Consider the following 27,459-nt stretch of genomic DNA (forward strand, 5'->3'; position numbering starts at 1 on the left):
GACCCCAGAGGCTTCTGAGCTGGCTGAGGCTGATTTTATTAACTATCCCCAAAAGCAACCCCAGTTTTTTTCATGCAACCCAGTGTACCCACACAGTGGCACAGCCTGGAAGGATATCTGGAATACCAACAGTCTGGAGCAGTCTGGACAAGGCAATATCTGGATACCAAGTGCTGTGATTTGCATACTATGCTTGCTGCTTGTTTATAACATGTATCCTGCCCAGCTCCGAATAGGTTCAATGGAGATGAATTTTGATGTAAGTTCTTCTTTCTACCACAGCCCAATTTCTTTAAGGTGTGCACAGGTACACACATTCTGGTCTGTATTGCTCCAGAAATGTCCTTAGGGGGGTTATTCCCTAACAAACTGCAAGCCTGACCCTGCAACATCCAATTCCGGACCTGGTCTCTGGCCTCAGGCTGTGCCTGCTGCCCCTCCCTGCCCCCAGCTTCAGCCTCCTACTCCTGTGTGCCCCTCCCCTCCCACAGCGCCTGAACATGCTGTTCCTCACCTAGAAGGCAGCCTCTACCTTCCACCATTCTTTGCCTAGTTAGTTCCCTGTCATTTCCCAGCTTACAGCTCAAGTACCACTTATTTCCTCTGGATGCTACGTTTGTAGTATATGCTCTTAGAATACTTCCTATCGTAGTTTATGATCATACATGTGGGTAAGTAGTTAGCTGACACACGGTACCATAAAAGTCGTCTTTTAACATATCTCACCAGATAATATCATCCAGTAGAGTGTCCCTCCACCTTAGCATTTTGGAACAACCAAAAATATCTCCAGACGATGCCAAAGGTCCCCTGCGGGGTGGCACAAAATCACTCCTGGCTGAGAACCGCTGACCTAGGACAACTCTGTAAGAAGTTCGGGATTTCAAAGGCTGGCTTCCAGAGAGCCCCTTTGCTGAAGCCCCGATGTCTTTCTAGACCAGTACGGTGCGATAGAAATATGTGAGCCATATACGATTTACAGTTGTAATTGTAAGTGTTCTAGTGGCTGCTTTAAAAGAAAGTAAAAAAAAAAAAACAGGTGAAATTAAATGTAATGCTGTATTTTATTTAACCCAATATATCCAAAATATTGTCATTTCAGCATGTACTCAATATAATCATTATTAAGATACTTTACATTCTTTTTTTCTGCCAAGTCATCAAAATCGAGTGTGTGTTTTTCTCAATTTGGACTAGCCATATGTCAAAGGCTCAACAGCCACATCTGGCCAGTGGCTAGCACATTAGACAGGTGGGAGGACAGACTTAAGTTTTCTCAAAGTGCATGCATGGCCTGGCCCAACCCTTTAATTGGTCACTAGATTGCACTCCCACCCCTCAGCAGAGCCACGCACAGCCTGTTTTGCCCACCAGGGTCCACAGGTTATCATCCATTTGGAGCACCCCTCGGAAGAGTCCTGACAGTTGTGACCATGCTCTGTAAGGCCAGCCCATCCAGTAGTCATCTGTTAGAAGCTAATGAGATGGGTGTGTTGCCCATGAGTTCACGGGGGGCTGGAGGGTCCCTGTCACTCACACACACACATGGGGAGAGACACGCTGTTTCCAAGCTCCCCAGGCAGGTATTCGACCCACCTCCAAACCACCTGTCCTCATCATCATTGCTCATAAGGGAGGCTCAGCCCTCCCCAAACACTGGCCACCTTTTCAGGCACATTCTATTTTCTTAAATGATAGATGTTCTCATCTAAAATGACACTCTGACCAAGAAGTTGCTATCCCTAGGAAGATGCTGTTCCTAGTCCTGGGACTTGTCCTGAGTCTCCAGGCCACTCTGCAGGGACATGGGCTGGCTGGGGCAGTGGCCGAGTCCTGCAAGATCATCCCTGCAAGGTTCTCCAGACTGCCATCTCTTACTTATCTCTAAGTTTCTGCCCTCACACCCTCATCTCCAGGCTGTGCAGCTTCCTAGGAGTTCTCCCCATGGGACCTGCCTGAGGAATTGCTTCCTGCAGCCCAGCCCAGGTGGCTCCTTCAGGCTCTACAGAACACCCTCCCAGGCCACAGGAATGAGGGTTCTCACTTGCACCTGGCTGTCTCCAGAAACCAGGATACGGCCCTCCCTAGTGAGGGCCACTTTTGTCTTGGCTGCTAGGGCAAATCTTGAGTGTCCTGCATTTTTTAGTAAAGGAACAAAGTTTTCACCAACTTGTCACCTGGTCACTTTGAGCCACCCAGGAACTCAGCAAAACACAGAATACTGGATGAGGGCTGAACATCGACTGGGCACTAACATGGCTACTGCCCTTTTGCAGTCTCCGGTGTGACCCCCACAGACCCCAGGAGCCTCATTGGGAAGGCATGTCCGTCAGGAAGATGCCTTTGGAATGCCTGCCTCATCTGACTCCCAGTGTGGCAGCTGGCTAAGTGTCTGCACGTGTTAGCCAAGAGACACACATTGTGCCCAGATCCGCCCCAGGAAGTTGGACTTACCCCTCCTGGCTTGCCTGATCTTTGGGCTCAGCATATTTCAGAAGCCGCCAGGCCAGCGTCCTTGTGCCGATCATGCTGTCATCCACTTCCCTTTTCTCTTCCTCTTGCCCAGATGCCCCTCCTGCCCCGCTCGGGCCCCCATGGCTGCTTGGCTTTACCGGCGAGACTCCCTTGGCTCCCTCTCCTTTGCTCCCGACCGAAGGCTTGCCTTGGACTACGCGAACCTCAATGCATTATTTATCCATCCCAGAATTAATTCCCATCCAAGCGAACCATGAAAAGGCTCAGTAACGGCTGCTGATCACTCTCGGGGCCAGGGCGGGGCGGCCTGGCTGTCCCTCGGCCCCGGGGCGCACGCGGCACTGCTCATCCCGGAGCCGGAGCCGGCGCGTGGGGCTGGGCTCCCCGCGGGCGGACAGGCGGGGCGCGTCCGCGAGCTGGAGGACGGTACAGCCGGGGCCCAGCCGCGGGCGGGTCGGACGGCTCCCGACGGATCCGCCCACTGCGCGGGGAGGGCCAGTCCAGCGCGCGCGCTGGCTAAGGGGAGAGGAGGCAGGGAATACCCGCCGAGGCCCGCCGGTCCTGCCTAGGTCCCCGGGGACAGCGCTCTTGGGGGGGGGACGGGCAGGTCCGTCTAATGGGACCTGCTCCTCCTGATGTCTCCTGCAGGCGGTTTAGGAACTCAAGGTTCAACTGTGAAAGACAGGCGTGTCTTAGAAGGAGCTTGCAGCCTGGGCGGTGTTCAGATCCTTACTGGATGGGCCCAGCAAGCAGAGGGATGCGTGTTAGGAATGTCTCTGCTGCCTTAACAAGGTGAGAGGAGTCAGGATGCACACGAAGTTCAGGGCCCGCACTTAGTAGGATCTCAAAAACTGTTCACTGAGTAGTGAATTTGCTGTTTAATACTAACAACTCTAAAGAATGCATAGCGAGGTTTCTGGGGAGTTCAGCCTCAAGAGCCTCAAAATTGCCCAAGAAATGCAGTCACACTAACAGCTATCATTTATTAGGTGCTTACTATGTGTCTGGCATTAGGCTGGTGCTTTCTATTCAATATGTCACATACTTCTCAAATTCTCCAAGGCAGGTGCTATTGTCGTGGCTTTGCAGATAAAGAAAATAAGGCACATAAATGTTAAACAACTTGCCCAAAGTCATACAATACAGTCAGGATGGGAATGTGAATCCAGGGCTGTGTGTCTACAGCTGATAGTTTTCTATGATGCCAGTCTCTCTAAATCCCTAAATTCCAACCAGTTCGTGTGAGCAGTTTTTGACTCGAGAGCCCTCAATGAACTTGTTGGATGGTGAGGACCAGCCTTTGTGCCCCTTAAATGACCCCATGAGAGGTTAGGCATTTGTGCCTGGGGCTGGGTTTTTTGTTTTTTGTGTTTGTTTTTTGAGCCTGAGTGCTGTGTGGACCTTGTAACAGTTGAAGATGAGGGGTCTCAATGATGACCACTTTGCTTTGAACAGCCACGCTCCCTCCCTGATCCTCAGAGTGCCCCCATGTCTATTGAACCCCAAATGTCCTATTAATGTGGAATCAACTCTGGCACCTGGATGGGCAGAAGTTCTGGGGGCTAGGGGTCTACTGGGAGGCCCTGCAGCAATCCGTGCTAGAGAGGACAAGTCTGGCCTACAGAGAGGAGGAGAGGATTGCAGAGGTCAAGGACTCACCAGGATGTGGGAGGTCCAAAGGCCAGGTTGCAGGGAGAAAGCAGAGTGCCTGGAGACAAAGCTGTCTTACTCAGCAACAAGTCACTTTTTCTGGCCCTCGGCCACCCCTCAGAAGAGATGAATAAGTATTTTGATATAATATTCAAGGCGTTTCATGGTATTGCCCATGCCTTCGTCTGTGACCTATCTCCTGGGCATGCTACCACACACAGCCATGTGCACGTGCAGCCCGTGTGCCCCTCTGCCTTTGCACCAGCGTCTCCCTCTCTCTGGAGTGTGCTGTCTCATGGTTTCAGTTACACAAGCCTGATCATTCTGAGCAAGTTCCCTGTAAAACTCTCCCGATTCTACCACCAGCAGGAGCCATTAAACACTTCCCCAGGGCTCTTATCTGTGTCTCACAGACTGCCCAACATCCCTCCGGCACTCCCAGCCCTGAGCCTCAGGCTGGACTCAGGCCACAAGCTCTATGAGGAATACTGGCTTGGGGGACAGATCCAAGAAACACCACTGAATGATGGAATTGCCCTCCTTTTCCTTTCAGACCAGGTAGAGGCCGGGTCAGGCTGGGACAGAGGCCACTGGGGAGCACTGGGGAGGATACAGATCTGGAAAATCTCATGTTGACATCAGGGTCACAGGGTGAGGTCCCGTGGTCAGTGACAACGTCTTGAGCAATCATGAAGCCCTGTGAGTAATGCAGCCTGGACCACGTCCTCCAAGCTAGAGGCACGAAAATGCCCTGAGGATTCAGTTTGGGTCCACTCACACTTGTTTTGGTTAAGAATCAACCCCCGGGTGCTTTTCCTGTGCAGCTGTTTCCCCCAATGACATTAAGTTGCTGGACTCACCCTCTTGATTTTCCTGGGATCAGTGTTGGATTCAGACAAAACCACAGAGGTTCTGGGCTCAAACCCAGAAGTAAAGCTGGGACCAGGGCAAGAGCTACTCTGGACTGTGCACCTGAGAATGATGGGGGACGGGGGTGGGGTGGGGACAACGTAGCTCTTCCTTTTCTCTGCCCTCAGACCAAGTTCCCAGGACTCCTCTGGATGAGGGGATCCATAGAGTCCAGCTGGAAGGGACATTAGTGTCCCCTCCTTCTTGCTGTTTACAAAGCCTGTACCACAGGGCCCTAGGAGCCCCTAGGTCCCTCTGAGGCTTCAAGGAGGGAAGGTGGGATGAGGACAAGAATGGGGCAAGGAGATCTGCTGAACATGGTGACCTCTTGCATAAGTTTTTGTTTGAAGGAACAGACTACTCCCTGACTTACAGGCAGGAGACTGAGACCAAGGCAGAAAGATACAGGCCTCACGTAGAAGTAGAGACGGAGAGATGGCCTCTTTCCCGTTGCCCTGCCCCTGCCCCAGTGGTCCTGGGTCTCCCTTCTCCAGTTCCCTGGCGTACATCATTTCAGCATTTCCTAAAGCTGCTGTGGGCCAGACTTGGCTAGGCGCTGAAGGGTGAGTGGAGAGGTTTGGGAGGGTAGAACTCTTCAAAGGCATCCGCTAGAATGCACACCTCTCGGTCAGGTGGTCACCCAACCCAGTGTCATTGACCAGAGCCAAGATGGCTTCACATCAGTGGTTCTCAACCTTGGCTGCATGTTGGGGAGCTTTGAAAACTAACACCCGTGTCCCATCTGCCATTGGGTCCTATATAGTCTGGCATGTAAACTGGTCACTGGGAGTTGTAAAAGCTCCTCTGGTGATCCAACATGTGACCAGGGTTGAGAACCACTACTTTAGGAGATAATTGCATATCTGTGAGCTTGGGGACACCAGAGGCAGTCTTTGCCTGCTGTCATCCCAAAGGAGTCTTCTCAGGGAGGGACACATTTCACCAATCTCCCACTTAGAAAATGGAAAGGGGCCTCTATCCCAAGTTTCACCGGGAGACTGCTCCATTCCACACAGAGCCACAGGTACTGTTGTATGGCCTGTGCACTGTATAACGGTGTCCAGTAGAGGGGGGAGTAGGGCTGGGTTTGGGCTCTGCTGGCAAAGCTCTGTGTTCTAGCGCCATTCGAGGGATCTGCTGGCAGGAGGGTGAGCCTTTCTCTATTTTTTACCGAGATGTCATATAGATAGCAGAACCCTGCTCCCCTGTTCCGGAAGCTGTAGGGAGGACAGAGTGTGCTCTTCTGGAGGCAGAAGGAGCAAACACCGCGGTTGCAGAGTCTGAGATGCCTGCGCAGCGGTCACCAGCACCAGTGTCCCCTGACTTCCTGCTTTTAGTGCTCTCTGTCCCTGTTGCCAGGAGGCTGACGCTGCAGCTCTCTGGCACGTCACTCCTGTCCATCCCAGTGGTGTGCTGGACCAGCTGGCCAGTAGCAAAAGCCAGTGAGAGCTGATAGCTAAGTTTTCAGGATTTTGGCAATTTTAACAGACATCATTAGAAATTACATGTTATAAGCTTAATTTTATAAACAGTGAACTAAATTATATTAAAAACAAAGGGAATACACACTCAACACACATCGCTTCCTAATTATGTTCCCACATTTCAATAGTGTCTACGTTCTTAAGGTTATTTGCACCTTTTATAAATGCATGGTGAAAATACTATTGTGAGGGTCGATTTTGTATGTCATATAAATATATTATATATATTTAGATATGTTATAAATATGTTATAATACATTTTATATCTATATCTATCTATCTATCTATCTATCTATCTATCTATCTATCTCTCCTGTTGGTTCTGATTCTATGAAGAACTCAATTGATCTATATATTGCAGGGCTACTCACATCTCTTGGCAACTCCTTGTTCAGCAATCATGCTGGTAGTTTGAAATTGGTGGTGGTGGGAGTATTTACATCAAGAAGATCAGTAAACGTTATCAATCAGGACTTAACATTTTTTCCTTCTAGGCAGCTGGTTGTTAGGTGTTTGCCAGCACACCCCTGACCATTTCCTCCCCTGCTGACTCCGTGCCCGCCGCTGCCTCGGCTGACGACTCTTTGCTGTGGGCAGAGAATGCTAGCTCTCCACCAGATCTGTTCTCCCCTCCTTCATGGGCATGCCCAGATACCCTCCATTTCCCAGCCTCCTTGCACTCGGTATGACTGTGCCCTGGCCATTGTTTAGGAGAGGACGTGATGCGGCCGCCTCTTGTTGTGGCCCACAGGACTCCTTGCCCCAACACTCCTCCATGCTCGGCTCCCTTTTCTGGCGCCATCTTGGAAGTCCATGCAGGAGAAGGGAGAAGCCCTGTAGTCTGAGCCCTTGAACGGCTAGTGAGGCCAAGCCCCCACTGTCAACCTCGAAATATCTTGGATGGTTATGAAAGGGAGAGTCATTACCTAGTTGGTCCCCTTTGTTACTCTAGCTTAACTTCCCACCAGATATACCCTCTGGCTGCCCTTCTTTGCCTACCAGACTTGGATGTACCCTTTTGGACCCTGTTTCGGGGTCCCTTCCCTGCTCAGAGCCCCATGGTTAGAGTTCAGCACCTTTACTATCTCTCTCATTACCCATCCCTGAGGCCACAGGAACCTTCTAAAAGGCCTCTTGCCAGGGCTGATGAAGACCTTACCCATAATTTAAATATATAAAATTTAAATTACCCATAATTATTACCCAGGACCAACCCATAATTTAAAAATTAACCCATAATTTAAATATTATAACCCATAATTTAAATATAAACTATAAACAAAACTTAACAGTATGCTGAATTTAAAGTATTCTTTCTAGATTTTTTAATTGCATGATCGTGTGGGATTCATCAAAGGTGAACTTTTCTGCCACTTTGGTGGCCTTGCCTTGCTGGTACTCTGAACGTATCCTTGGTTAGCCTGTGGGCACTTGGGTGTTGCAAGACTCACTGTCCCAGAGAGCAGGGCGTCTTGCGTGGCCCACTGTCCCTGGCCTCAGTCCTGTTGCCTTAGGCCCAATGTCTGTCTCTGTCCTTGGCCCAATGCCTCCTTCAGATGTTTAGCTTGGCTTTTAATTTCAGTCTTGGCCACACACTACAGCCCAGGCCCCCAGAATGGATCTAGAGCCCTGGACTCCTAGTTTTCTGGGTCTTTGGTGCCCAAGGATCCTGGCCAGAGAATCAGGACAAAGATGCAGAATCCCGGACTGGGCATTGTAAAACCACCCAGGCACACCAGGCCAGAGTAAGAGGGTTGAGACCAGAACATGGAGGCTTGGCTTGGAAAGCCCCTCAGTTGTGACTTGCAGCCTTGGGCATGGTGTCTGGAGTCTTGTAGCCCTGGGGTCAGGGCAGAGGGGGCCTAGGGTACCAAGCGGGTTCAGACATCACAGCCTTCCTTTCCAACCTCCATTGTAGCACTTGTCCCACATTGCCTTCAACTTTGTAACAGCTAATGTCCAGGGGTGGGGGGGGGGCTGCTGTATGGGATGGATGAGTGAGTGGGATACCAGCTCTAGGGCAGGTGCTGAGATGAGAGTTTTATTGGGAATTAACACGTGTTCAGGAGTGGGGTGGGAAGGGAGTGTCAGAGTACCACGTCAGTGTCTCTGCCAGCACTCTGGGGAGCTCCAAAGTAGAAGGCCCAACAGAAGGGTCTGGCTTTGGGTGGAGGTGGTCAGGGCTGTGTATTGCCACTTTCCAGGGTCATTGGCTGAGGACCTTCTCGAGAAGAGAAGGCCACCGCTGCCTTGCATAGTCGTTGGCTGGGGGCCACCCAAGAACAGCATGAAGTTGGCTTGAAAGCTGAGGCTGACCCTAAAAGAGCTAAGAGCTAGTGGCTGTCAGCTGATCCCACTCCCTGCAGCCCTGATCCTGGGCAATGAGTCCTTTCTTGAAGGGGCTCTGAGCAGCTAAACTATGTCTACCACATGGGGTTTCTATGGAACTCAAAGGCCTCATTTTTAAGCCCCTGTAAATGTTGGGTTCAGACAAATACTACTCACTTAAGAATCTTTACTTGGCCAACTGTCTTCTGGGCTTGCCATTTAATTGGGAAGCTTTCAGAAAGAGATTTTATTGAGCTGCTAAGTCTCATTGTGGGTATCTTAGAAGGGGAAGCTTCTATTAGAGAGGATGTGCAACTAACAGTGGGACAGCTTTGCTCTGAGTATGTGGTTTCCCCCCAGGGCACTACAGGCAGGGCAGGAAGGACCCCATCCCACAGGTCTGATGCCTTGGGCCAGGCAGGATCCTGTGCTGAGCTCTTGCTTGTGGCAGAGGCTGAGAGGAAAAAAGAATTGTGACCTCAATAGTCCTGGAAATATGGTATACTGAGTCCTGGAATTATGGTATACTGACGTTCCAAAGAGCTGTCACACCCTTCCCCTGAAGCAGTGGGGTGGGGGGGGGGCACCCAGTGGCAGGACAACGGCCTACCCAAGCATCAGCCTGCCCAAGCCCAAATGGCAAAAACTGTCCTCACTTGGGTCCCTCAAGGAAGCAGGTCCGAAATGCTTTCCCCTCTCCAAAGAGTCAGATTTTAGAAAATGGTGACTCACCACTTTGGTCAGTTTCACATTATTGGAAAACAAGTCTTCTCCCTTGTGAAAACACCTGCTTGTTGTGGAAAGTCAGGGCTTGGGACAGATGGAAAGAATGGAAATTTCCCAGATGCCTTCTCTCTCAACTCACACCTCTCCTCAAGGTCAGGGCTCTCCCCTGCACAACAATCCCTGCCCCCTGCTCCTCTCCTCTGGGCAACCCAACCCCTCCCCTTGGCACAGAACCTCCATCTGCTCTTCTAGACATTTGCCCTCCTTTTGCATCTTTAATCCCTCTTTCCCTCACTGGCTCTTTTCTCCAAGTTGACAAAATTACCCAAGACTCCCCTGCTCTCAAAATTATACCTTTTCTTCCCCTCATTTGTAATGATGGAGTGGAACTTGTTTTGAGGCTGCAGAACATCTAGCCCCTTCCTATCATGGGGGAATCTCCCGCCATCTCCCTCTTTGGAAGCTGTAAGGAACAGATCTGCTGTGTCCCTGCAGGCAGTCAGATGTGGCCAGGTGACCTAGGCTCAGCCCATTAGATGCCCCTGCCTGGTTTTTGATCTAATCTTGAGTATCACAAAAAAGTCTGAGAGATGGTTAGAATGGACTTCCCAGTACTAGCGGCAGTGACAATGTCCTGCTGCGACAATGGTGCCTTCCAGTATGGCAGAGATATCCTGCAGGGGTGTCTTGCTTACAATGTCCCGCAAGAAGATAATCCTCGTGCTTCTTACTTTTAGGCCCTTTGGAGCCCCCGAATCTTTCTTGTCCATTTTGCGAACCTAGTTCTCCAGCTCCCAAAAGATTTTGTAGATAAATCTCCAATATACTTCTGATAAATTCCCTCTTCTGGCTTTAGCTGGTTTCGGTTGCCTTTCAGTGACCTGCAACTCACAGAATTCTAGCTGATGCCCATGTCATGCCTCTCAGCCCATGTTTCCACCTTCCTCTCCTCTCTCACTTCCTAATCTTCCCGACTCAGCACAGATGGTGCATCTCCTCCGTATCTGTTCTCTTGCAGACAGTATTTCCTTCCTTATTTCCCCAATTATGCCACCATGCTAATCATCGCATGTCTCAGCCTGGAAACCACAGACTGTCCTTCCAAACCATGGCTGCAGTCTTCTGCAGCCTGTCGTCATGTGTCCTGGGTGAGGCTCTTGTGGGTTATGACTGACAGTAATCTCAGCTCACCCAGAAGGCACAGCTGGATGGGGTCTCCCCATTCCAAGACATACTTCTTTCTAGACTTTTTCCACCCTTATCTGTTTCAAAATCCAACTCCTGTCTGGGTGTACCCTTTGTTGAGTATCTGGTACACACATGCTACCTTACTTCAACCTGAAGTGGGTGATATATTTAACTGCAGTGCTGGGGAAAAACAAAACAAAACAACAAAACAAAACAAAACCTCTGTCAACCAAGAGTTCAATATCTGATGAAATTATTCTTCCAAAATGAAGGAGTGATGAACACATTCCCAAATAAACAAAGCTGAGACAGCTAACTGTTAGCAGACCTGCCCTACGAGAAACGTTGTGGGGATTCCTTCAGGCTGAAACAAAAGGACACTAGACAGTAACTCAAATCCACGTCAAGAAGTGAAGAACACCAGTAAAATATATAGGTAAATATTTAAGATAGGACTGATGTATTTTTCTTTGTAATTTCTCTTTTTTTCTTATCTGATTTAAAAGATAACTGCATAAAACAATAATGATAAATTCATGTTGATGAGCACACAGTGTATAAAGCACACAGTGTATGAAGGTGTAACACGCACATAAGTACACGTGTGGGAATAGAGATATCTAAGAAAAGTTTTTGATACTTTGATAATACTTTTGATATACTTTTGAATACTTTTGAATACTTTTGATACTTTGATAATACTGTTGATATTAAGTTGGTATTAAATCAAACCAGATTGTCATAAATTAAGATGTAATCCCCAATGCGGCCTCTAATAAAATAACCCAAAAATACATAGTAAGAGAAACAACAAGAGAATTAAAAGAGTATGTCAGAAAATATTTATTTAACACAAAAGAAGTCAGTAATTAAAGATTTGAGGCACAAAGAAGATATGTGACACAGAAAAAAGTAGCAAAGTAGCAAAAGTGAATCCTTCTTTATCAGTGATAACATTAAATATAAATGGGTTAAGCTCTCCAATTAAAAGTCTGAAGTGAAAGGATGGATTAAAAAGACATCAACCATATGCTGTCTAAAGAGACTTATAGTAGCCCTCTTTATCCATGGGGGATATGCTCCAAGACCCCCAGTGGATGCCTGTAACCACATAGTACCAAACCCTATATGTACTATGTTTTCTCCTATACATACATACCTATGATAAAGTAGGCACAATAAGAGAGTAACAACAACTAATAATCAAATAAAACAATTATAACAATATACTATAATGAAAGTTATATGAAGGTGATCTCTCTCTCTCTCTCTCTCAAAATATCCTGTTAGACTGTATTTACCTTTCTTCTTGTGATGATGTGAGATGATAAAATACCTTTGTAATGAGATGCGATGAGGTGAATGACATAGGCAATGTGACATAAGGCTTGGCGACTATTGTCCTTCTAATGATATATCAGAAGGAAGATCATCTTCCAGACCACGGTTGACCGCAGGTAACTGACCCTGGGGAAACTGAAACCACAGGTAAGGAGGGGCTATTGTCCTTTAGATTCAAAGACACATATAGGCTTAAAGGAAAAGGATTGAAGAAGATATCCTGCACAAACAGTAACCAAAGGAGAGCTGGAGTGGAGTACTAAATTCAGACAAAATATACTTTTAAGACAAAAATTATGACAAGGGAGAAAGAAGGTCAATATATATTAATAAAAGAGCCGATAAATCAAGAAGATGTAACAATTGTAAACATATATTCACCTAACAATAGAACACCAAAGTTCAGGAAGCAAAAATAAACTCATGAGAGAAATAGTGCAAAAACAGTAGTTGCAAACTTTAATATCCCACTTACAGTCATGGATAGAACAGCAATGAGGAACACAGGACTGAGGACTTGAACAACACTGCAAACCACCTAGACCTAACAGACGTTTATAGAATACTTTGCCCAAGAACAGCAGAATACACATTCTTCTCAAGTGCACATGGAACACATTCCAGGACAGACCAAATGCTAGACCACATAACAAGTCTCAATAGATTTAAAAGGACATCTGCTCTCACTGCTTCTAGCCCACAGTGTGCTGGAGATTCTAGTCAAGGCAGTTAGGGAAGAAAAAGAAAGAAAAGCATCCAGAGTAGGAAAGAAGAAGTGAAACTCTCTCTGTTCACAGATGACATGATCGTGCACACAGAAAATTTTATGGAATTTACTAAAAAACTATTAGAATTAACAAATGAGATCGGCGAGATTGAAGGGTAACAGGGTCAACATACAAAAATTAATTGTATTTTTACACACTCGCTATGAACAATCTGAAAATGAACTCATAAAAGAAAGTGATTCCATTCACAATAGCATCAAATAGAACAAAATATACAGGGATAAATCCAGTATGACAAGTGCAACACTTATTGTCAGAAAACTAGAAAACACCATTGAGAAGAATTTAGCTGAAAAGATCTAAATAAATGGAAAAATATCATATGTTCACTAGTTGTAAGATTTAACATTAAGATGGCAACACTCCCCAAAATGGTCTACAGATTTGACACAATCCCAGATGACTCTTTTGTAGAGATTGACAAGCTGATTCTAAAATTTATATGGAATTGCAAGGCACCCAGAATAGTCCAAACATGTAACCTGGGCATCAAGCCCCAGCACAGTGGTTATTTTGGTCATAGCACAGGGAGGTGCCTCGTCATGGATGTTGACTTCAACATTAAAGTTAGTCCTAAATGTCTTTGTTGACGGGTAGAGGAGGGGCTCCCTACTTTGTACCCTAACCACTTTGTCCCCTACCTCTGTGGGGGAAGCAAGACTCCTTGTCTCTACCACAGCTTCTGGGTTCATCCATCTTCCCACCCGAGAGGCCAGCTCATCCCACAGCATGGCTCCCAGCCGGTGCTTGGTGGCTCTCTTGCGAGTACTGGAGGCTAAGAATTGAGCAGGAGGATTGGAATGATCTAGGCAAGAGATGTTTAAGGCTCCACAAATGAAGTGAAATGGCAACGATTGCTGTGGCCAGGTGAAAACAGCCCTCACAGCGGGAAGTCAAGAGGATGAAGAGCAAGAGAACTGGGTCTGACTCCTGGCTCCACCAGCCTTGATCTGAGTTACTCTGAGCGAGTCCCTTACCTTTTCTGTACCTGTTCCTTCTTCCATCAAATGGAGATGTTAATTTCTTTTCTACCGTTGCAAACGGGCAACACTAAGGTAGGAAGGCTGCGTATGTGGGAGCTCTTTGCAAACTGCCAAACGCTATATAAGGACACGTTACCAGAGTGTGTATAAGCATCCGACTCTGTGTCATGATGCGCAAGAACCAGCTGTGCACTGACAACCCAATAAACTCTGTGAAGAAGCATTCCTGGCTCATTCTTTCCCAACATTCTGGCCCAGAGAGCTGTATCCTCATACCGGGAGGTAATGGATATTCCTGCAATATTACATAACCTCAGGAATAGCTGTAATGAAGTTTACGTTCTTACCGATGCAGGTAACGCTTACTTGCACTGACCATTAAAAGAGTTTGCTCGCTAGCTTGTAGTTTACTTTGACCTCTCTGTGAGTCTTGTGTTTTGGTCAAGAATTTCAAGCTTTTCCAAATGTGGCTTCTCTGTTTACAGCTCTGTGTTACTCAGCAGGCAGTCTCTTGATGTAAATACAACAGGGAGAGGAGGGGGGAGGTGATTTCAGAGGAAGCGAGATGGCGGGTACACTCGCCATGCCCGTGGCGAACAGCGTGCAACCGCTACAGCGCGGCACACACCGAATACCAGTGCCAAGGGCTCATGGCCCCCATCCGCCCTCTGCGGACCCAGTGTTCCGATGAGCTTCTATCACCCGATCAGCTTTTTTTTCTTTCTTGGTTTCTGTTTGCTGGGTGATGGGAGGTGATGTGGTTGAACAGACAGAGCCTGGGCTTTGGGATCAAAATCTGGCCCCACCACGCTCTGGCTGAGTGGACTGAATAAGCCATTTCATCTCTCGGTACCTCAGTCACCTCGGCTGCGAAATGGGGGCAGCAACTGCCACCTCCCACGGTGGCGGTGGAGATTAAATGAGATCAGGATTTAAAGCAGGTAGCATACGCTCGGTACATATTTGACCCCCCACAAAATGTAGGTGTGTGGCCTCCTGTATGCCAGTTACTACACAGGTAACTGGAGAAGCAGGGCTACAGCTTTTAGGAGCCTATAATCTAGTGAGAGGGGAAGGCAGACATATGAAACTGCCAGTCCTCATACCTGCTCACACATGCATATACTTACACACACACACACGCACACATGCCTACACTCGTGTGCGCATGTTATACTCGCATACATGCACGTGCAAACACATGATAAACTCGTATACACGCATGCACACTCATGGTACACACTCACACTCTTACGTACACGCCTCACACCCACACTCACACACACACATTCTGCCCCAAGCACACGATCACGCTGAGGTTCAGACACAGTCTCACACTTCCCGCCCACGTGTGCATGTGTATGTGCAGACTGGCGCACGCCCACAGGTTCCCCCTCACACACATGTGTGCTCACCGTCATGAACCACATGTTGTGACTGCCCCGGAAGACACTCGAGCCCTGCTGTCCAGGGGCCCCACTCCTCTGCCACCATCCGTTGCTGCCCAACGTGGAGATCTGTGCTGACTTGGGGGTAGGCTCGTCACCACCAATGTGTGGCACGTCTCTCTGCCCCTTCCTCATGCACAATGTTTACTCTCAGAATATACTGACTCTGCTCGATAACATATCAGCCCCCTTTCCAAGAGCAAAAGCCTCCGGTCCTGAGGTAGTTACTTGCAAAATGTGCTCCTGTGGGCCCCATCAGGGATCACAGGCCTGCGGACCTAGCCTGGACACCTCTGGGGACTTCCTGGTTCTGCCTGGTCCTCCTACTATGAGCTCTGCCTTCCCCTCCTGCCTTCAAACGGCCTGCCATGGACCATCTGGGCCATGGACCAAGGGGCCTTACGAGTGTTTGCTGCTCTCCATCTCCCCCAACTGGTCACCCAGAGCTCTGGCCAGAACAGCCTGGCATCTGCCTCTGTGTAGCAATGTGAGGGAAGGCAGCATGGTAGCAGTTTTGATTAGCTCTGTGAGCATGTCTTAACTTTCCTTCTGGGTTCTTCCAGAAACCACATCATCCCTTGTCTAGCTTTGTGTCTCCAGAGACCTTAATAACTATTTATCGAATGAACGATTGAGCCATCTAGGGCAAATCTGCAACGGAACCTTGGTTGAAGGTTGGGATTGGTTGTGGAGAGAGGGGTGTATCACTTTTGCCCCAAACACATTAAAGTGGACTGAACAACAGACAGCCCACCAGGCCCCTTGTTGTCTGGGTCAGGGGACACCTCTATCACTTGAGAACTCTTTGGAGCAAAGGAGTGGCCCTGCTGCTAAAGGAATCTGGTCTCATCACCAAGTTCCTTGTTCAGAGGAGCCCCGGTCCAGTCTCCAGGGGGAGGGGGAGCCTGGGTTAACACAGAAACTGCCACAGCAAGAATGTTTTGGAAGGCACATCCCGAAAAAAGGAACCTGGTTGCTCTCACATTTCTTAAGAGGAAGTCAAGTCAATCACAAAATACCACTTCCTGAAATGACTAGTGGTTGGAGTGTATTCTTGGTGTGAAATGAATTTCCCTAATTTGGGGTAGGCATGTGTATTTCTGGTTGTTCTTCTTGAATCAGCCTCTGCAGTCACACTTGCCTTCCGGTGCCAGGTTGGCCACTGGTGAGGGGTGTGGCCCTGGACAGATGAGTTAATCTCTCCATGCCTTTGTTTCCTCTTCTTCAAAATGGGGACATGAAGACCAGCCAGGACTGTCAAGAGGACTGAATAAGAGCATTTATGCACATCTCTTTGGACAACCCAGGAAAACTTTGATGTTAAGTACCTGGTCTCTGAACTTGAGGCCCTATCCCAATGTTCTGAGTCCCATGCAGTTGAGGTCTTTTCCCTCTACAGATAACCTTTCTCTTGTGGAAAACGCAGGAATTGGACTAGATAACTTCGATGGCATCTTTCAGATCTGAGAGAACATGTTGGGTCAACAGAAAGGTAGCCATTTTGAGCCAACTCCAAGAAAGATTAAGTTCTCATGTTGCCAAAAGAGAAGCACGTTGAGCAGTTTGGTCAGGGTGAAAGGATTCTACCGCATTCTAACCCTAATGGGAGGCCTGGCTCCTAATAACAATGTTGCTTCCCGGGGCGCCTGGTGGCTCAGTTGGTTAAGTGTCTGACTCTTGATTTCAGCTCAGGTCATGATCTCAGGGTTCACTGACAGTGCAGAGCCTGCCTGGGATTCTCTCTCTCCCTCTCTCTCTGTCCTTCCCCTGCTTGTGCTTCCTCTCTCTCTCTCAAAATAAATAAATAAATAAACATCAAAAACTTACAAAAAAAGTGTTGCTTCTCTGTAAATAAGGTTGATTCGAACTAATTTGGATGTAAACTTTAAAAAATAAACAACAAAATTAAAAAAATAAATAAGGTTGATTCTCAGGTAACCACACCTGAGCCACTGTGTTGAGAGAAGTGTAGGAGAAATATCCACACAAAGCACATGATGTTTTGTGACCGTCATGCTCTTCTGGTATCTGGTCACCAGAGGTCTTTTAGAAGGAGTCAGTCCAGGGAGGCCTTAGGGGTCATGGAAATTACTTAGACTTTAGGTCCAGGAGACCTGAGTTCAAATTCATCGCCATGCCAATGGGTAGCTCTGAGAACTGGGATCAGTGGCTTGTGTTCGCTGAGCCTCAGCTCCCTCGTATGTAAAACAGGGACAACAGGGCTGTGGGGAAGTTAGACGACACAGAGGAAGTCCTGCGAACGAGCCCCTTTTCCATGACTCACCCCTTCACAGCAGGGATGAACATGTTATGATCAAATCACATTTATGAGCTCACACGGTGGAGCAGGGTCTGCCAGCGTGAACTTTGGTGGAGCTGAGGGCTGGGCTGTGGCCTAACGGAGGTCATGCAGGGAGTCTGGGTGGGGCTGAGATCGAAGTCCAGGTCCATCTGTCTCTGGGACTTACATCCTCATCATAACTCAACACTGCCACCAGGGCACGTTGCAGTGCATGAAATGGCTTCAGAAATACGCACTTGCTATTTGCAATATGCTCAAGTTAAGGGCCATTCTTTCCGGTGCTGTTATTTTGCATTTCTACTGTGAAGTGCTTTCCTAACTTTCCTTCGGCTTAAAGATGGCTGATTTTAGCAGGAATTAGACCAGATGGTGCTCACGTTGACTTTTCTTGCAAAGGAGGGGACTCCCTCTGCACGCACACTCACCCAGGAAGGCTTTGCTGGGCCTTCCTTCTGGCTCAGGCCAGACAGGGGAGAGAAGCTCTCGTTGTGCCTCAGCTTCAAGGCTCCCAGGAGGTAGTCTCTGCTCTACACCTAACCGCACTCAGCCACCCAGGGTCCTAGCAAAGGAGAGGATTTATACGTGCACAGCATGTCACCTAAAACAGAAAGTGCTTCCCCAAATGCTTGGCTTACCTCTAGGAAATCTAGCCTCAGGAGAGACCCAGGAAAATGAGCATCCAATACTTAGAAGCAGCCGTGTCCCTCCTGTGGTAGATTGATTGCAAAAATCTCCCAAATTCCTCAGCCCTCTCTGTATCCGTGAGAGACACGTGGCTCCATCACCCCAGATTTTTCCCTAGCGGATAGCCAGCAACCACCACAAAAGTGAGCGAGGCCATCCTTAACCAGCACCCCCACCATGGACTCCCCAGCCCCTGAGCACAGAAGACTGTGAAGGCCAGGAGAGCTTGACCCATCAGCAAGAATAATTGCTTACTCTTCGAAGCTACTGAGTTTTATTGTTTGTTATACCGCAACAGCTAACCCCTCCTGCCCCCAAATTGCACCCAGTTCTAACACAGACTGTCCAACTAGGTCTGCTTGGTTCTGAACTTCTTATGCCTTGATTCCAGCCCAGGAGTCCTGACAGGGTGTTGGTGAGAAACAGGCTGGGTTTGAATCCTGACATCCCTACCCCCACCCACCAAGTCTTAGCCTCTCAGATCCTCCTTGGGATGAATGGATTCTCCTTGGGATCCTCTTTGGGATGATCCTCCTTGGGATGAGCAGCCCTCAGTGCTATTATGAAGACTTGGGAAGAAACAGATGAAGCTTAACATTGAGTACATTTTCTGTTTTTCTTTTTTTAATTTTTTAAACGTTTATTTATTATTGAGAGACAGGGAGAGACAGAGAGTGAGCAGGGGAGGGGCAGAGAGAGAGGGAGCCATAGAATCTGAAGCAGGTTCTAGGCTCTGAGCTGTCAGCACAGACCCTGACCTGAGTCTCAAACCCATGAACCGTGCGATCACGACCTGAGCAGAAGTTGGACGCTTAACCGACTGAGCCACCCAGGCGCCCCAACATTGAGTACATTTTCAATAAATGGTAGCTGCTGGGAAGTGTTCAAAGTTGATCTCAGTCACCGGTGGCCAATGATTTGGTCAATTGTGTCTATGTCATAAAACCTCCATGAAATCTGCCACCCCCCCCCCCCCCCCCCCCCCCGCCAATGACAAAGTTCACAGAGCTTCTGGCTTGGAGATGCTGGGATGGTGGCACACCCGGAGAGGACATGGTTGCTCCGGGTGTCCCCCACCTTCACCCCGTACCTTGGCTATGCATCTCTTCCCGTTGGGCTGCCCCTCAATTGTACCTTTTACAACAAACCAGTAACAGTAAGCCAAGTATTTTCGTGAGTTCTCTGAGCCATTTGAGTAATCATCAAAACTGAGAAGGGGCTCATGTGAATCCCTGAATTCATAGTCAAGCTGGACAGAAGTGCCTGGACAAGCCATTTGCAACTAGTGTCTGAAGTGGGGGCAGTTTTGTGGGACTGAGTCTTTAGCCTGCGGGATCTGTGCTAATTCTGGACAGCTAGTGTCAGAATTGAGTTGAACTGAATTGAATTGAATTGAATTGAATTGAATTGTTTTGATACCCAGTTGGTGTCAGAGAATCAGAGAGGGTAAGACAGATATCCAAGGCCGTTTTCCTTCCTCTAGATGTGAACCCTCAAGGCCAGGGCCTGTCACATTCTCTCCTGGGCCTATGCCCAGGACAGGGTTTGGGAGAGGGCAAAGAACCAGACACAGGGCAGGGGCTCTGGTCTATCCCAGGGCAGGGCAGTGGGGAGCATCTCAGGTCTGTGTCCATGGCATTTTTCTCCTCTCCCCACATTTTCAATTTTGGATATCAATCTCTGCCAATATTCCAAGGGACTTACAAGATCCCAAATCTGTAATTCTGCACATACGGTGTAAGAACCCCCTGGCGGGGCTGGGCATTTGGGCCCTGCTGACAGTGTACAAGGCTGAAGAGGTGCAGGAGGCTTCATTCAGGGCATGCTCTACGGTCTGGGCCTGGGGCTAGCCCAGCCTGGGAGAAGGACATGTCTGTCATTTGCAGAAAGGTACTGTCTAGCCTCAGGGCCCTGGCCCTATACTGTGTGTTGCCTGGAGCATCAATCCTAAGGCAAAGGCTTGAACACAGTACTCTATGATTCAAAGAAAGGGGCAATGACCAGAGGAGGCAGCCAGGGACTGACATCAGGCCCATTTCTCCTGCTTGCAGTGGGCATGTGAATCTGGCCTGACCTCTCTGTTCAGGATGGCCCTCAATGCACTCATACATGCACGCATACGTGTCCCAGCCATGCACTCATACAGTCTCAGAGCCAGCCCTGACAGCAAGGCGACGCCGTCCCCAGTTACCATTTGCTGAGCACGTACCATGCACCAAGCCCTGATATTATGGTTCACACATATTACCCTCCAAAGATGTTTTAATTCCTGTTTTAGGAGGAAAGAAAGGCCCGGAGGTGGTAAATATGTGTTCAAGGCCACCAGCGAGCGGGGGCTAAGCTGCTATCTCAACCCCAGCCTGCTGAGGTATCTAACACCAGGTGGCTCTGTCCCTTTCTAGGGCCAAGGACTAGGCACAGGAGTCTGCCAGATGGTACCTGTGTGATGAAACTGACTGCTTATTCTGTTGGCTCCACCCTCCATCCCCGGGGTCCCCAAACCACAGGTAGGCCCAGAAATCTGCTTTCGAGGCCTCTGATTCCTTGTGGTGACCCCTGTTAGCAAACTGGAAGGATAAAGACTTACGGAAGTTGTCAAATCACGAACTCAGTAATATCAGTTAAAGCATATTCATAACCAACAGGAATTCATCACAGAATGGGCTTAAACCCCTCCTCATTCTCCATGCAGCCCCCTGGAGTTACTTTCTTTGGTACAGGTAAGAGGTGGGGACAACAGTCATATGTCTCGCAGGGGAGGGACAGAGCTCGCGTTGCCATCCATCAATCCCGGGGAGTCTGAGTGGAGAGAGGACTGCCACCCTCCAGAGGCAGCTGTGGCCCAATGACCGGACTCAGGGAGGAGCACACTGCACAGCCCTGACCCAGCACATCGGCCCCTGGGGGTGTATCCTTCAAATTCGTCACCTTGTAGAGAAAAGTGCATTCACGGCCTAGTTTATACCAGTGGGAATCTAGAGATGGCCTGTAGTGGGTTCTGCTATGCAACCCAGACGCCCCGAGGACTGACAGGCAGCCCTCAGCCTCTCCCCGTGGTGGAGATTTCCTCACCGCCTACCTAAGGTACCTCCCTTCCTGGGGGCAGCCGCCTCTGATGGCTGCTCAGTGTGGGTATGAAGGCCTGGCCTTCTAGCCCCAAGTGAGCACAGAGCTTGAGGTCTACCCCAGCCTCAGCTGGGTGGGCAGCTGACTGATGCCCTGTTGTACCTATGTCATAATCCAGCCTCCCCCTCAGCTCGGTCCTGCTTGCTGACTCCCCGCAGCCTTGGTCCAGTGAACTTCCTCCATGCTGATCCCTACCTCAGAGCCACTAGACATAACTCATGGTATAGTCATAAAGTCCTTAACATACTCTTTGGAGTTATTTTACATCCCCCTCCTTACTTTTTACTTATTTATTTTTTAATGTTTATTTATTTTTGAGAGAGACAGAGAGAGACACAGAGCATGAGAGGGGGAGGGGCAGAGAGAAAGAGGGAGACCCAGAATCTGAAGCAGGCTCCAGGCGCTGAGCTGTCAGCACAGAGCCCGATGCAGGGCTCGAACCCACTAACTGTGAGATCGTGACCTGAGCTGAAGCCAGACGCTTAGCAACTGAGTCACCCAGGCGCCCCCAAATTCCCTTCCTGACAATTACAAAATCTCTGCTGTGGCTGAGTCTGATTCTGATACTTGGCTAGAGCTGCCCGGGGCTGGGTATTTACTTTCTCTAGGTCAGTTAGGCTCTGATAACACCCCATCGGGTTGGGCTCTGATTGACTAGTTTCTTTTGAGGTCAGGCCTTGTTAAGAACAGAGCACTCTCCTGGGGCACCTGGGTGGACTCAGTGGGTTGAGTGTCTGACTCTTGGTTTCAGGTCAGGTTATGATCTCACAGTTTGTGAGTTCGAGCCCCATATTGGACCCTGCACTGATGGCACGGAGCCTGCTTGGGATTCTCTCTTTCCCTCTCTCTCGGTTCCTCCCCCACTTGTGTTCTCTCTCAAAATAAACAAACAAACTTTAAAAAAACAAAAAGAACAGAGCACTCTGGTGTATTTCAAAAATGGTTCCTCTTCCTCTCCTCCCGCTGACATTTACTGTGGGAACCTGGTCAAACTCTTGGTGGTAAATCTCAAGATACTGTGGGACTCTCCTAATGATTGGGTTTCCCCTGGAGCTCTTAACTCTCAGTTATCCACACCGAACCTCCAGCAATTCATCAGTTACACTGCAGGTTTTGCTTCGCTGGCCCTGGTTCCCAGGGCGGCTTCCTATTACATGTGAATCCCTGCTGTAGTAAGTGGTGACTCCCTGTGCTTGCCTGTCTGTCCCCAATCTTGGAGGTAGTGGTTTGCCCTGTGTCCTCCCTTCTCTTATGGATCCTAGAAGAGTTGCTGATTTTTCAATGTTTAGCTGGTACCTGGTCTTAGGACAGAGTGGGTGACTTCCAAGCTCCTTACATATGCAACTGTCTAATACTTAGTTTATCTCTTTAGGCAGTCTTTTTTTTTTTCTTGCTTTTTTAGCATGCTTTGTAATTTTTGGTTGGAAGCCATACCTAATGTATTGAACAACAGAAACTGAAGTAAATAGATCTTAGTTTGAGGTTTTATGTTAACTTGGCTGGGCGCTGTGCTGTGATTAGCGTTTATCATATCTTTAGGTGCCAGAGGCTTCCATTTTTCTAGCTTCCTTATTTTCTTTTCTTCTCTACTATCTTTAGGTTTCCCTAAGAACTCCTTCCTAAATAGATCCTGTGTCTTACAGCTCTTTCAGTTGCGACACGTGGTTATACTTGAGCCCTGCTGATGTGTTGGGAAGGTGTGAGGAGGAGAAGCATTTTATAATCTTGTCTAATCATCAGTCTTTTTGTGGGCCTGAGTCCCTGGGCTATGACCCTCAGAACTATTTTTTTTTTTTAATTTTTTTTTTTCAACGTTTATTTATTTTTGGGACAGAGAGAGACAGAGCATGAACTGGGGAGGGGCAGAGAGAGAGGGAGACACAGAATCGGAAACAGGCTCCAGGCTCTGAGCCATCAGCCCAGAGCCTGACGTGGGGCTCGAACTCACGGACCGCGAGATCGTGACCTGGCTGAAGTCGGACGCTTAACCGACTGCGCCACCCAGGCGTCCCCCCTCAGAACTATTAAATAGGCCACTCTTCCCCTCACCCCCGGTGAGAGGGAAGTCTAGAGGAAGCTGGAGTTGGCGAATGAACTTCTAGAAGAAGTTGGAGTTGGAAGGACTAGTTGGAATCCTTCCACTAGGCCACTGTGGCTCTGGTGAGATGTTTTACTTGGAGGGCAGGACTTTCCTATGGGGAACATTCTGGTCATATTGCCAAGTGGTTACTTTTCCCTTTCCCCTGTCCAAAACATACAGGAATTTTTCTTGATTCTTCATCTTGAGACTCTGGTGCAGTTCCTGGAGGCAAAACCCATGAAAGTGTTCTCCTCTCCCCCGCCCTGCTAATTCTGGGCTTCCAGGAGTTTCTCACTCTCAAGCGAATCCACACCCAGCCTCCAGAAGTTAGCCAAATTTAGCATTTAAGTGTTCATACCAGATTATGATTCTAGTGGCTTCTGCGTCAGGTAAACCGATCTTGGCTGTTATTTTACGAATTGCCTACGTCTTTAGATTTGAGGTGGTGGTTTGCCCTGTGACTTGAATTTTCTGATGGGTCTAAGAAAAATCATTGATTTTAAGTTCATTTATAGTCTTCCTTGTTGTATGGGTGGGAGTGACAATTTCTACGCTCTTCCCATGTCAAACTTCATAGTTGCTGCAGAATGACTATTCTTTTTCACAAACAACTCCTACTGTACCTCCTACCTTCCTGTCTCTAGAAGATCCTGATTCACCTCCCAGAGGCCCTTGGTCCACAGCTTCCTCTAGATCCCTCCATTAGATTATAACAGCTCCAGGAAGTGGGCATTTTTATTGGTTTTGTTACCAGCTGTATCCCCAGTGCCTAGAACAGTGCCTGGCACAATGATTGAGTGCTGAGTGGCCAAATGAACTACCAACCCTTCATTAGAGATCCCGTGAGTGAACTTCCCAGACTTGTCACCTTTAATGGCCCCAGCGAGCTTTCATCTCTATGACAGTCTGACTTTCTCTGGGATCCTCAGTTGACTGGTATTGGATTTGCATTCCCTGAATGCTGGAGAAATAAAATGGGGTGCCTGACTCCAAGTATGGGGTCCTTGTGTCCCTACACAGAGTCTCCATCAGGCACAAGCTTGTCATTCTGCTTTCTTTTCAAAAAATTACCAAAGGCAACAGCTCAGAGTCAGAGATGAACAACAGAATCCAATGGTTTGTCTGGACAGGAATTCTTATTCTTTCAGGAATTACCACGTGCCCTTCTTTGAAATCTGTTATGTATGTATGTATGTATGTATTTATGTATTTATGTAAGTATTTATTTATGTTATTAGGTGTGTAATCCTTATAAAGGATCCTTATAAAGGATCACAGTTCTGTGATATGGCCTACCATGATCTCCCTTTTATAGTGAGGAACCCAAATGAAGAGATCATATAACCTGAACAAGCTCACAGAGTAAGTGGTGGACCTAGGATCTGCATCCATGCCTGGCTTTCTCTAAGAACTAGTCTTATCTTTTCCAAATTGGGAAAATGATGTCAGCAGCAAGGTGGGAGGGTTGATTTTTCCCTGTGTACTGGTAAGTTAGCTGGAACTGGATCATGACATGGGGCTAAAAGGAGGAGGGAGCAGAGATCTGGGTAGAGGAGGAAAGACCATTTGTTAACTGAACTGGGCAAAGCTGGTTTCAGGATGCCCTGACTGTGAGATGGCATTTAGGGCAGCTCTCTGAAAGTCAAAGCCATGGGAAAGTCAAAGCCATGTTCATCTTCCCCTTCCTCCCGGGTCACCAGGATGCAGCTTTCTCCTATCCTTGCGTCTAGGGTCTATCTGGCAAGCAGTACAGCCAGCCACCTAACATGTTGAGAGAAGCCAGTTTGCACCATTAACCCAGTGCAGAGAGCTGGATGGGCACATTCCAAATTCAGGCAGGGGATTTGATGGCTGTGGCCAAGGGTGTGGTCAATGTCCCTAAAGGTAGAGGTGCAGCTATGAATGAACACTAGAGACGGGTCAGCTCAGGTCTGGGTTGAGTCCAGTCACTGGCTATGTGCCTTTGGAAGTCAAGGAACTTCCTGAGCCTCAGCTTCCTTAACTGGCCAACAGGGGGCGCTGCTCTGCCTCCACAAAGCTGGGCAGCATTAAAGGAGACTGGAGGGGAGGAGGAGCCGCAGAGTGCAGAAAGGCCGAGAGCCCTCTCTGCGGTTTGCTAGTTTGCAATCATCCTCAGGGTCAGATCACTTCTCCCAGATGTGCAGAAACAGAAATCATCTGAAGAAAATGGCTCCCTAAGGAAAGCCTCTGACTCAGCCCCTACTTGGTTCTGCTGCTGGGGGTGGGTAAGTGTGGGCTTCCGCTTGGCTCCCCAGCAGGCAGTGTGTCTGGCAAAGCTTCTGTCTAGACGTTCGCCAGGGGTTTTGACCAGCCTCTCTCTCCAGTCTCCTTGTTCCTGGGGCACAGGGGCCTCAGGGTTGCCAGCTTGCAGCCCAGGACAACAAGAGGGCTCTTTCCTGATGTTATGGGATAAACTGTATCCACCCCAAATTCATATACTGAATTCCTAACCCCTAGCACCTCAGAATGTGACTGTATTTGGAGATAGGGTCTTTAAGGAGGGGTTTAAGTTGAAATGAAGTCATTAGATTGGGTTCTAATCCAACATAACTGGTTAGAAGAAATTAGGACAGAGACAGACATCTGCAAGCTAAGGAGAGAGGCCTCAGAAGGAACTAACCTTGCCAACACCTTGATCTTAGATTTCTAGTGTACATAATGATGAGAAAATAAGTTTCTGTCGTTTAAGCCACTCAGCCTGTGGTACTTTGTTATGGCAGCTAGAGCAAACTAACATATCTGCCTTTCCTCCTCACCGTAAGTGAGTGTGAGGGGTGAGGAGCAAGGAGAGACAGGTGCAGAGATGGACTGGTTGTCCAACCAAGGCCACGAGGCAGCTGTAACAATTATAAATATATACATGCTTGAGAGAGCCTCAAAATACATGAGGCAAACACTGACGGCAGACAGTTGAATAACAAGAGCTGGAGATTTCCACATCCCAGTCTCAATAACTGAGAGAACAACTAGACACGACATCAGCAATGAGACTGAAGGCTGGAATGACATGATCGACCCATGTGACCTCGTTGCCATGTATAGGACACCCTTTACAATGGGTGTGGAATGTACATTATTTTCAAAAGTAACATGGAACTTTCTTCAGGACAGGCCATTACACTAGGCCATCAAACAATAAATCGAATAATGTACATCCACACAATCAGAGTATCGTTCAGCTAAGAAGGAACAAACCACTGATACACACAAGAACATGAATGAACCTCAAAAACCTTATGCTAAGTGAAGGAATCCTCATGCAGAAGACCACATAATATAGAATTCCATTTCCATAAAGTGTCTCAAAAAGGCAAATTTATAAAGACAAAAGGCAGAGCAATGGTTCCCTTGGGCTGGGGCAGGAGTAAGGATTATTTGCAAATGTGCCCAAGGGAACTTTTTTGGGTGATAGAGATGTCCCAAAATTCAGTCATGGTGATGATTGTACAACTCTACAAATATACTAAAAATCATTGAATTGTATACTTAGAATGGGTGAATTTTATCCTATGCAACCTACCCCTCCATAACGCTGTTAAATGCACAAACATATGAGATAGTAACAAATGATGTGAAGAAAAATAATGCAGGTAAGAAGGAGAGGAATGTCGGGGTGGGTGGCAAAGAGTGCGGTCATTACTGCCGTTAGCCAAATACTGCCCATTCGCCTTTCTAGGTACGTCATAGTACTATATTTCTTGGACTCTTTATGGGCAGTTGGACAATGAGTTGACAATGAGTGTGGCATGCAGGACTTCCAGACCAAGGATTTTATTGCTGGCCTGAGACTTTTCTAGAGCTCAGTCGCTCCCTTTACCCCCTGGCCTGGCCACCTGCACCATGTGAGATCATTGTCTCATCAGCCTGGATCTTTGAGTCACTGTGATGGTCAGGCGACCCATGACTCAGTTACTGAATATCCTATC

The 27,459-nt window shown here is 48.1% G+C and overlaps 1 protein-coding gene across 10 annotated transcripts in view; it reads right to left on the reverse strand.

Moving 5' to 3' along the window:
- Positions 1–27,459, reverse strand: part of ARHGAP22 (Rho GTPase activating protein 22) — a 176,855-nt gene that overhangs the window by 141,154 nt on the left and 8,242 nt on the right. For 2 of the 10 annotated variants that reach the window (XM_045437975.1, XM_045437982.1), the window contains exon 1: positions 2,455–2,930. The exons of 5 other annotated variants lie outside the window; for them this stretch is intronic. In XM_045437975.1, coding sequence (XP_045293931.1) covers positions 2,455–2,488 — 34 coding nt within the window. In that variant the 5' untranslated portion in view covers positions 2,489–2,930. Of the gene's footprint in view, positions 1–2,454; positions 3,130–27,459 lie in introns of those variants that run through there. 3 more of the 10 variants (XM_045437971.1, XM_045437973.1, XM_045437983.1) reach the window with 3 other exon arrangements.

The sequence above is a fragment of the Leopardus geoffroyi genome, chromosome D2 (genome assembly GCF_018350155.1).
Source record: "Leopardus geoffroyi isolate Oge1 chromosome D2, O.geoffroyi_Oge1_pat1.0, whole genome shotgun sequence".
NCBI classification, from domain to species: Eukaryota; Metazoa; Chordata; class Mammalia; order Carnivora; family Felidae; genus Leopardus; species Leopardus geoffroyi.